The 11,601-nt window shown below is 41.5% G+C and overlaps 1 protein-coding gene across 4 annotated transcripts in view; it reads right to left on the bottom strand.

The window, feature by feature from the left end:
• ADGRF5 (adhesion G protein-coupled receptor F5) overlaps positions 1 to 11,601 on the bottom strand; it is a 41,078-nt gene that overhangs the window by 15,691 nt on the left and 13,786 nt on the right. For 2 of the 4 annotated variants that reach the window (XM_059843010.1, XM_059843009.1), the window contains 9 exons: positions 8,647 to 8,798; positions 7,403 to 7,546; positions 5,247 to 5,307; positions 4,514 to 4,678; positions 2,920 to 3,099; positions 2,420 to 2,547; positions 1,895 to 1,953; positions 1,140 to 1,282; positions 95 to 301 (listed from right to left, as the gene is read on the bottom strand). In XM_059843010.1, coding sequence (XP_059698993.1) covers positions 95 to 301; positions 1,140 to 1,282; positions 1,895 to 1,953; positions 2,420 to 2,547; positions 2,920 to 3,099; positions 4,514 to 4,678; positions 5,247 to 5,307; positions 7,403 to 7,504 — 1,045 coding nt within the window. In that variant the 5' untranslated portion in view covers positions 7,505 to 7,546; positions 8,647 to 8,798. Of the gene's footprint in view, positions 1 to 94; positions 302 to 1,139; positions 1,283 to 1,894; positions 1,954 to 2,419; positions 2,548 to 2,919; positions 3,100 to 4,513; positions 4,679 to 5,246; positions 5,308 to 7,402; positions 7,547 to 8,646; positions 8,799 to 10,726; positions 11,001 to 11,601 lie in introns of those variants that run through there. The other 2 variants (XM_059843011.1, XM_059843008.1) reach the window with 2 other exon arrangements.

Raw genomic sequence — 11,601 nt, 5'->3', positions numbered from 1 at the left:
CTAGAAAATGCAGCCACTGCATTCATCTTTGCTTTTTATAGAACTTGACACAGTAAAGATCTACATCTGCTGTTTTAACAATGGAAAATCATACCAGAATCCTTTGTCGTAACGTTGGTAATTTTAAGAATTGATCTTGCGGATGCTAAAACTGTCTCTATTGAATACCGGGAGCCAGCTGAGATGGTCTGGTCAAAGTGATACCAGGTCACATTGGAAAATGTTGAATTTATCTCACAGGTCAGTCTTACTGTGTCCCCTTCAAAAATGTTCGAGGGCTTCACGGTGAAGTTTGTTTGATCTGGGAATACAGAGAGCAACATTCTACATTACTGTCACTTCAGCTCACATCTTTATAGTGTCTTTCATCTTATAGGGGTCCCAGGTGCTTCATGTCAGCTGCAGGGTACCACCTCTGATACAGGCCATGGGATTTTCCCTCAGCATATTCTTTTAGTATCTTTCTCAGCTAAAAATTCCAGAAGGTTTTATGCAGAGTTAGAAATATTATTACCACCACCACTACTTCCTAATTAGGTAAGATGGGAGGAGAAGAAACCAGGTTGAAGTAATCCTCTGAGACAGACAGTCCAGCACTTGGTGCACTGAGAGCAGAACACCTCCAGGGCACTTGATCAGCAGCTGAATTGTAGCACACTGTCCAGCAGCAGCATGGAAAATGTGCCAAGGAAGCCAAGGGGAATGTGTTGTCATGTAAACTGCAAAAGTTTTATGTTTTGCTTTAAAGAGTAGGAAGTGCTGGCAGCCGGACATTCTGAGAGCTGTCTCAGTTGTGGAGGTGAATTAAGGGTGTTCAATCTCTTTCCCCTGGACAGACCATATCAGGGATCATTTAGAATCATTTAGGCTGGAAAAGACCCCTGAAATAATCAAGTCCAACCAAAAACTGGTCAGTGGAGTAGCTGGAAGTCTTTGGTTTTTCATCAGAGGTACTGTATGCATGGTCCTCTCATGAGGCTCCTAAGCTTTGGTGACACAGGATGAAATGAAACAGCTAAGAAATAAATGTTTCTTGAAAGTCCAGTACCAAATCATCAACAGCACAGGGCAGCTACATGATTCAGGCTAAAAATATGAAAGTAAAGGTTGAAGGAAAGTACTGAGAGCCTTAAACTTACTAGTGATTACTCTTGTGAAGGTAAATGGGTTTAGCTGGTACGATGAATCCAGAAACTGTGGTACAGCTCTGTTGGAATCTCCAACCTGAGTGAAGCTTGCTGCTCCTGTTCTTACTTCAAAGTTCACAAAAACACTTCCAGGGCTAAACAGATACAAGAATGAGATGAGCACCAGAATTAAATATCCTTATATATTAGTGGTTTTCTCTGTTGGGGTGACTCCCCTGTGGAGACTCCTCTTGGGACTCAAGACTTACTCTATTATACTAGAAAGTTGTGCTAGAGGTCTTCCCTAAAAAGGAACACCTTCATGTGACACCTTCCTTGTCTGATGTTTATTTCTAGTAAACTTTCCTATGTCCACACATATTTAAATGCAGCAATGTCTCTTTTATCCAAGGCTGTATCCAGAGTCAATGTACTATTCACCTTCCTCACGGCCTAGAAAGTGATGTTAAGTTTATTTGCATTCTTTTCCCCTTTGGGTGGAGCTCAGTCTTTTCCATAAAAGGCTTTGCTCCTGCTGGAGAATGATTGTGTTTCTTGGACTTTTGTGCAGTGATGAATTTTACCCACAATCCCATTTCCATGTTCATACTTGGGCTTTGCTTTTCAGTGATTATTCTGTTATTCAGTGTGTGCATGCTGGAAGTGGGTTCTAGGCAGAGTGAATGTAACCTTCGCTAACTTGTGTCTCCTTGAGACTGAACAGCAAGACTTGTGTCTTCCAGGAAAAAATGAAATTATTTACTTACCTAAAACCTGTTACTGTTGCTGATACAAAGCCTGGTAGACATCTGTAGCTGGCATTAAACTGTAAACAAAGACAGGTGAGGTGGTGTAAGTCCTCTGTGTATTACTGAAGTGTGCTTAAAATAAGAAACTCTCAATTCCTGATGTGAGTAAGGACATGTAACATATCTGATACAATAGGCTTGGTGCTCTCCTGGTGTCATGGAACACATTTTTGTTCATGGTTTCATTCCATGTGTACCCGCATGGATTTAAGCTAGGACCAATAATAGGATTTTTTTTCATGCTTTATATACAAAAGGTCCCTAAATACTTCCAAGTGTATTAAAATAAATGGGAATATTTTCATTGCCATCAATGCAATCAGCTTCGCCCCACTTTGCAGCTCCCATTGCTGCACACTTCCCACTTCCCCACAGAGACTCTGACCACCCAGGCACTTGGGGTAAACACCAGGCACTTGGGGTAAACACCACTTTACTTAGGGAGCTCTCAACCTTCAGAGATAAAAAACATAAAGTCATTACCGCTTTTTCAAGGTCCACTTTGTATTTTTGGTATAACAGAGAGGAAGAATCCTTGAGATCGTCCTGGAAGTCTGAGTCAAGTCTGACTGACATATTCATTACAATGGGCTCTCCCATACCACATGAATCTGTAAGGAAAGACATAAAAATAAATGTAAAATAATAAAAACAGTGCTTACGAGGTGAGAATCTGTTGAAAATCTGATGAGATTAAACTTTCTTGGCTCAGAGAAAGCTGAAAGTCCCAAAGAGGCATGGGAGTGATTTCAGGAGTTGGGGCTCCAAATGCAACTAAATATCTGCAAGTGCTTGGGTCAAGGTGGGCCTGTATCACAAGGAGAGGAGCTTTAGACCATCTCTGCAGACTTTCCACATTCACAGGCTGTGTGGTAGCCAGCTTAGTCCTGATGTGCTTTTTCATCACACCTTTCATCACTATTCTGACCTCTAACCAGTATGTGAGCTGCACAGCAATGAAGTTCTGCCCTGTGTCTCCTCACCTTCAGTCTGGGGCTCACAGTAGGGTCCATAGAAAGGCATTTTCTGCATGTAGCCACAGGGCAGGGCTGGTTCCAGGCTCAGAGAAGGGCAGGGCATCACATCACTGCACACTGTGCTCGGCCAGGCATATCCATTTTCACAGAAACAGCAGCTGCTATTCTCACCACTGGGCAGGCAGACTGGAGTCAGACAGACAGAGAAATGCCATGAGAATGGTAAACAGGGCATAGCTATTGCAAGATAAATATTTATCTTTCTGTGTCTTCATGACAGAGATCTCAAAAACTTGCCCTTATTGTGAGTTCATTTGAATGATGCCAAAATGATGACCTGACAGCTTGCAAATTTTACTCTACTAATTGTAAATTACTAACAAGAAATGGGAACCAGACTGGCACAGGGAAAAGTCTGATCAATTGCTTTTAAGTAACTGAATGGAGATGTGAAGTCTGATCCTAAAAGTTTACCTGGCACACTGGCCAGGTTCCCATAATACTTTTCAGACTGAATGTTTTTATGTCACCTGAGCTGAAAGCAAGTGTTTAAGCTTTTAGAGATTGTAAGAGCGAGATCATTCAGAGTCCCAGAGGCTAATGAGGTGTTGTGTTCTGGTTGTTCTGTCCCCTGGCAGATGCTGTGTGAGAGAAGGTAGCATTATCACTATGTGCTTTAAAGCACTAAAAAAACCAAACCAATCAAAAAAACCAAACCAAAACAAAAACCAACCCAAAACCAAAACAAAAAAAAAAAAAAAAAGAAACCAAACCAACCAAACAAACAAACAAAAAACCCCAAACAAACAAAACAAAAAACACCCCCTAAAAAAAAAAAAGGCAAAACAGAGTACATCACTATAACTTTTTCTGCTCTTTATGTGTCATTGACAAAGTAAGATACTAACAAATTGATTTTCACACATTACATGTGAGCCTGAAGGCCTTTATAAGATGCATTTGCATGTTGTTTTGGAAACTGTTGAACACTTCCTTTTGCTGCTTTATGGCTCATTGATAAGAAGGTATCAAATCTCCTCTGCTGTTGTAAATGCTTGGTGTGCTGGTATATGCTCTGCTGTATTACTTGGATGAGATGTTGCACAACCACCACTCGTGTAATAAAACCTGTCTTGCCCTGTAAGAATAGGTTAAGTGAGTTCTGTCTCATGCAGCCTTTCTCTGTCAGGGTCAGAGTACAGCCTCTTACAGCCATCCATGTTCCAGATACAGGAGAAGGGAAGTAAACAGTCTGATAACTGCTGTCACAGCTTCCTGAAACTTGAAAGTAACTCGGATTGCTTGTTGGCCAAGCTGGAGCAAAATCCTTTGGCTCAGGCTTCCTCCGGCTTTGTCCCTTCCTTAGGAAAAGCACCCAGAGCTATTCCTAATGCCAACATTATCTAAAGAGGAGTGCTGAGAGACAGATAACAAATACGCTGTTGTGTGCTACAGCTTCAGCCTTGCTGGGTCTTTCAGCAGCAGCAGAGGTGGTTCAGTTTTGCTGATTCTGAAGCATGATGGGTGGTAAAAGTGAGAGACATCAAATACTGACAAAACCCCACATTATCCTGAATAAACAAATCGATGACCAACCCACCTGTTGTAATGCTGATGTTTGAAACTGTTGTTTGTACATTTGAAATATTAATTGGAAGATCAATGTTTTTGAAATAGTCTTTGATTGGCTCCAGATAAGTTGAATCCTGCAGGCTTACTTCAATGTCAAAAGTATGCTCCGGAAGGGGGAGATCAAGAATAAGCTCTGGAAGAGAAATAGAATGACACTGCAAAGCTGTGTTTGAGGGTAAATCACAAATTGATGGCCTCTAGTTTAGCATTTGGGGTCTTTGATGCTGTTTAATGGTAGTTTAGTGTGGCATTCTGCTTAGGAAATCTTCTTGCTCCCCACCCCACTCAGTAGATATTCTGCTTCTGTTCTCTCTGCTCATTTTCTGACAAAAGCCAGATTTCTTTGGTGTCAGAGCATAGGAAGCTGATATAAATGACATAATGTATTCATAGAAGAGCTGTCTCATCCCTTCTGTCCTTAGCATCAGTAAGTTGATGGGTTGCCAACCACAGACTGAGCCATATAGGATTATCTTGTCTTTATCTCATCCCGTGAGTTTTCTCACTTTATCCTTCTGATTCTGTTCCCCATTGAGGGAGAGAGAGCGAGGAGCACTGTGGTGCTTGGCTGGGATTAAACAACAACCACACCTCAACCTTGATGTTCCCAGCTCAGTACACCAAGAGATGCTGTCCCTAGCAGTGATTTCACCCTGGGCCTACTGGAAACCTGCTCTGTTACCATGCATTTGTGTACGTACTGTTTCGCTTCTGCCTTTGCATCTCTGGGAAGAAGCTTTCTTGCCCTAGCGTGCTGTCAATCTGTGGGGGGAAAAAAAAAATAAAGGGTGAAGCTCTATGACAATAACAAAGTGAAATTTCAGCTGCTATTGTTGGCAAAAGAAATTAGGGAAGAAAATACTGACATAGATAATTTTTTCCCACTAATCTTGGCCTCACCTCTCCAACCTCCCACCCCATCTTCCTCTTTAAACAGAAAATTTCTATCTTCCAAGCAGGGAAGGGTTAAGCACCAGTTAAGGGATGTACTGAGTTTGCAGATGCCTCTTTGCATATTTCTGCAAGCCAGCTGTCCCAGCTCAGGAGGATTTTGTGAGTGAGCCTCAAGACCTCTATGGGGCTGACACAGTGCACTTAGTCCTGGGCCAGCCTTGTGAACTGCTTGGGAAACCTGGTCACTCACTTTGAATCCAGAAACTGAACTTTGATCAACATTTGCTTTCCTCTGCAGCAGCAGAGCCAACCTGAGCAGAAGAAAGGGGACTGAAAAGCCTTGGCTCCAGCTCAGTTTCCAGGTCAGCTATTTTGGGGCCATCAGTAATACACAGCTGACCATGGCAGGGGTTAGCTCCACTTCACTCTGGCTGGGTTTATACAGGCTGCAGCCAAGTCAGATTCAGACCATCTTATCTTTTTTTCATTGTGCCCTAAAAATACATTGGCACCACTGTAAGCAAGAAAGGCTAAAGAACAAGCAAAGACACAGGCAGGAAATTTGCAGATTTGCCAGTTTCTTGGTTCCTACTGAAACCTTTATTTACAGAAAGGGTGAATAGCTTGGCAACTCTTGAGTAATCTCTTTACATAAAGGAACCATCTGGTGTGTGATTAGAGCTGGGTTTTGTATCACAGCTGTGCTGGGGTGAGGATCCCAGGGAGTGCTGGCACTTTTTGCACTGCTGGGATGGTACCTTGGTGTTAGGGGTTGGCTGCAGGAGTTACAGAAAGTGCCCTGTGACCCACGGCCTCCTCCAGGTTTGGACTCAGTGGTTTCCTCTTTCAGTTATTCTCCCAAACAACCAAAGGGTATTGCTAGGTTGCTAAATACTTCACATATTTCACACCCTTAAGTAATGACTCATCTGCAGGCTGTCCCATGATCGGTGGTGTTAAAAAAAGAGGTGTTGCTTTTTTTCATGAAAACGCCTAAGCGCTGAGATGAAGACAGCTTGAAAAATCAGAACAAATTAGATATTTGGCCACTGTCAGACATCTGCTGAAGTGCAGATGGGGCTGCTGCAACCAGACATATCTTGTTTTGCCAAAGGAGAGGGTAGTGGTAGAAAGAGTTTAACGAGTTCCCACCATTCTCTTCACATTTCCTATTCTTTTTTTTCAACTTTCTCAAAGAAGGAGGTTCTCCATTTGCTCACAATAGAGAAGATAAAAGAAGTATTGTCTGGTCTAATACTAATTGTGATGGCCAAGAGTTGGTAGATTTACCCAGATTATATTTACTTCCATTTGGTCAGAACCTTGGTTTCTCTGTTTCTCTTTTGTCTTTTTTGTTAGGGAAAAATATGCAGAAACTGTCTGTTAACAAACACATGTACAGGATGAAGCACAAAATGGCTTTCCATAATTCACACTCTTGGTGAAACAGAAAGATCTGTGAGGATTATTGAAAAAGTGGGAACTAAAGTAAAATCTCAGTTCATGGGCAACATCTAAACACAAATCACCCAGGAGTGGAGCTTTGGTCATGTGTACTTTTCCTGCTGTTGAGACAGTCCTGTCACCTACCTGCAAACATGCCACTCCTAGATATATTTTGTTCCTCTCTTCTAGGATAGGCGAATTCCATCCAGGAGCAGTGTTGACATATATTTTATGTAGACTTAGCTCCAGGGACAGCAATTGAAACCCCTTGCAGACCAACACAGTGAGAAACAAGATGTGTTTTGTTCAGTGCCTTCTGGAGGGACTTTAAACTGGGAAACTTGAAGAGCCCAATTTTGGATTTCTCAATCTCTTTCACACACACTGGGTTCAGATTCCCCCCAACCCCCATTTTTATTCTGACTTCTTCCAAGGTTTTGTGGGTGTAAAGGAGAACATCAGGCTGATACAAGCAGAGACCCAATGAAAACCAGTGGGGGTGGGGAAGGATACTCACTACATAGGAAAATGGATAGAAGTTTGAGCCCTGTGGTATCTGGCAGCAGGCTGAGGCCAGCAGGAAGAGGCAGTGGAGACCTGTAGTGGTTGGGGATGGCATTTTGCCTGGTGACTTTGCTCTGCAGCCTGAAGTCAGCTGCACCTGCTCAAAATAGGAGAAAGAAATTGTTTGAAGAAAGCAGAGTCCTGAGCAGATTCCTATCAGGGACAAAGGAGGTGCTGGAAATCTGCCATAAGAAAAGTTGACTTTGGATCTTTAAATATCCCCATTGGTGGTACTTGGGAAATGCACAGCCAGGAGATGAGGGAGCAATTAGGAATGCTGCTGCAAGTGAGGGCCTGTCCTCTTGCAGCAGGGAGAGCTCTGCTACCAGCTGTATCCCACTCTGGAGAGGGTTGTAGCATCACCATGGGCTCAGGTACAGATGTCTGTGTGTTTGTGACCCCTTGGCAAGCAATGGACACAATGAAGAGAGGCATCTCCTGGAAATAATCTGTGTTATCTTGAGGTTTTAACAAACTTCTCCATTGATTGCACTGAAGTTAACAAATAAGTAAACTAGAATCTAAGGACCATGTCACACAAGAATGTAATGTGGTGCCTGAAATCACCCACACCCCAATAACATTTCTACCTCATTGATTCCTGAGCTAATTTAGTCAAACAGCAGACTGGATGATGAAACATAAAGGGAGAGGTAAAACATTCATGGACCCTTATAACAAGTGATGACACATTTATGCAGCCTAGGGGAATAGAGAAAGGGAGGTGAAGAATACATAAAAGATAAATAGTTTGTTATGAATATGCACTTTCTGGTTATTCCTAACAAAGCACTTCCTCAGCTCCAGAATTAACAACTAGTAGAGAGGTAAAGAAAAAGAGAAAAAGGCAGAACCCAAGAGGATTGTGAAAATCATTTTCAGCACTGAGGAAAGACTCTAAGCACAGTACAGAACAGCTCCTGAGTGGATAACACCAGCCTGATTAAAATAATGAACTCTTGTAAAATTACAATCTTTTCACATTGAAAGGGCTGTTCATCCAAACTCAAGTTTTGCAAGGCAGTGAGTCACTAGGGGAAAACAGAAAAATCAGCAGCTCCTGAATTCACCAGTGGCTGCCTCTTGCAACCATCACTTATCAGAACTGGTGCTCCCAGCTGGGGCTTTGCTGGCAATTTCCTGCTCAGATGAGTCCATGACAGCAAACAACAATATGAACATGATCTGTGGTCTCACCTTGTGAATTGGAAGAGGATGGCAAGGAGTTTATGGCCAAGCATGTACTTGATATCACCAAGGTGGGTGCCCAGCAGGGATTTGTGACTTTTCTCACCAAATGTGGTTCCTAGAGAGATCCATCTGGAGTGGGACTTCACCTGGATACTGACCTGGTTAAAAGATAGGAGACAAAAGTAGGGATAAATTATTTTCTTTTCCAGTACAGAGATGTTATCACCAGAGCTCTGCAGGAATGAGGTGGAAGCCTGTACCTTACTCTCTGTTCTCAAGTGATGTGGAAAAGGCAGTGATCAGTGATGCAACACCATGGAAAATTTTACTTGTTTGAGGCTAACAAAAGCAAAGTCTGCCTGTGAAGATCTGCATTGGGGTCACAGAAGACTGAGTGACTTGATAATGAAATTCAGAACTCACAAGTGTAAGGTACAAAGAAATGATCATGGCAGTATGTATTCTGTGATGGACTCTGAACTGACAATTACCACTCAGAAATGGGATCTGAAGAAAATGTCAACTGAATTCTGAGACACAATTAAAGAAGGAAAATTAATTTTAAAGTATTTTAGAATAGTAAAGGAGGGAAAAAACCAAAACCAAAACAAAAAACCAAAACCCTCCAAACCAACATAAACTAAACAAAACCAAAACAAGAGTAAATAAACCCAAAATAAAATAAACAAACAAAGACAAAACTTATTTTATTTAGACATCTGAGCTAACACAGTATTGCTGCTCTTATACTCCTCTACAGGAATTACCAGAAAGGACATCAGAGTGATTCAGAGTATCTTCCCACCCCACTCCAAAATCAATTAAAATAAAAGAGTGTTACAGGTTTTTTTAATCCAATCACTGAATGACTAACAGAATTGGGGGAAAAAATGTGGAGAAATTTTTTCAGTTTCCTGGGCATGTCTGTCACTATATCCAGAATTCTACAAGAGACTATTTTTCCTATTTTGAAGACATCAACCACTTGTAACAAACTCAAGACTTCCATGGATCTGGCTGATCCCAAGATCACAATTGATTAAAGTGGATCATGAGGGAAACATTATAAGCTGTGACACAAGTTCCTGAGATAGTGATATGACTTAATAATTGAAGCACTAACTAAACAAAGGTCTCTGGTAGCTTTGTATATTCAGCATATTCTCACAACATATGGTAAAAAAACTTAATCTGCACAAAGAGTTTGTGTTACACTGGTAACAGGTTAATGAAACAGAGAATAGAAAGGCAAAAGGGTCATTAAACAAAATTTATGATGAGAGTAAACAACATCTGGCACAGTTTTGCATTTATCTGTTGCCCTGCTCCCCAACTTGCCTTCATATTCAAATGTTGTGGGTCACCCTCTATTTTCAAACATATCTTTTCTGTGACTTTGTGCAGCTGACAGTAAATACCCTGTAAATTGTAGATGTAAGACACCATATAGAGGACAACTCATGCAAATGAGAGCTGAAGTGCTACTCAGGCTTTAGTAGTTATTTAAAGCTCCCAAACATTCCAAGCCAGCATCTAGAAAGCCAGAAAACCAACAAACAAGTTGCAAATGGGGAAAAGTATTAAATGTTCTTCTCATGCAATGTGGCTCTTCCCCTTGTTCATTTAATTTCTCAATGTATTAAGCATTGCTGTAAAACCTTTAGTGAGCAAATTCTCAAGTATCTGTCTGCCTTCAGTGGGCAAAGCACATGTGCAGACACATTCCTCTTTTCTCATACAAACTGCCTCCTGGGAAACAATAAGTATCTTCAACTTATAAAGACCCAGAGCTAAAGAAGTCCAGATTTGCTATGAAATGCTCATTCTCCACAGCACTCAGGCTGGAAAATATTGTTTAAAGTTAATCCTAAAATGCAGAGGATTCCTAGAGGTAAATAGCAAGGTTTCCTTTTAACCCAGGATATAAGGGAGATACATGATCTTCTCATTAATTTTTCTCTAAACTTCTCTTTTTCATGAATGCTGTAAAATAATTACACCTTCTCTTGCAAATCCACCCGCCACAATAGTCACCATCACATGTTTCAGAAAATAAAGACTACACCCAAAGATTTAGTACAATTACCTTCTCAGGTGGTTCAAAAATATCTTCTCATTAGATTCATCTTAAACATCATCTGCTTCCTACCACAGCCCAATCTGCTCTCTCAAAGAGATATTAAACCACAGGAACTTTTATAATTAGTTGAACAACTTATTGCTGCCCAGAAAAGAAGTTGCCTCTAGAGCCTCCATTCAAATTTCAAGTGTAAGGCTGAGCAGATATGCCACTGCAGAAAACCCACAAGGCATTTTAAGAGGAGATATTTCCTGATACCATTCATCAGGTTGTACTCATTATTTCCCCCTGCACTGATCTGAGTCCCTCAGTGTCTTATCTGCAGATTACTGGACTAACTTGTTCCTCTGCTGTTACTCACCTTTTTTGTTCTAACAAAAGAGGGTGTTGAGGACTGAAAGCAGCAAAATCATATTTTATAGCTATGGCAAAATGTCTGTGGGCTTTGACTTAAACTGTAAAGGAGGAAATCCCTAAAATTTTCCTACCTGAGCTGGCAGCCTGCTTGCTGTGGGCTGGGCCTGGAAGGCTCTGGAGACACATTTATGCCCTTGGAGAACTTGCACAGAGATGCAGACCTGTGGCTCTGATGGCTATGGGAATTCCCAGAAATCAGGGGAAATTCTGGTGTTATGTATGTTCCTACATTGTACAATATCTGGAGCCAAGAGCACACAAATAGGGGACATCTGTCCAGGTAACAGTGGAACCTTTGTCCCTACAGTGTTTGATAACAGTTGGTTTATCAATGGAATTTATTTCCACAGCAGTGTGAGGCAGTGACTGACTGAGCTCTGTGGAAACCCCTGTGATTAAGCTCATGTTTTGGGGGAACTATTTTTTTAAACGCTGATTCATTCAGGAGACAGGTCTGTTTCCTT

The sequence above is a fragment of the Haemorhous mexicanus genome, chromosome 3 (assembly GCF_027477595.1).
Source record: "Haemorhous mexicanus isolate bHaeMex1 chromosome 3, bHaeMex1.pri, whole genome shotgun sequence".
In the NCBI taxonomy this organism is placed as follows: domain Eukaryota; kingdom Metazoa; phylum Chordata; class Aves; order Passeriformes; family Fringillidae; genus Haemorhous; species Haemorhous mexicanus.
The sequence above is the reverse complement of the archived record's forward strand: the minus strand, read 5'-3'. Positions and strand labels throughout refer to the sequence as shown.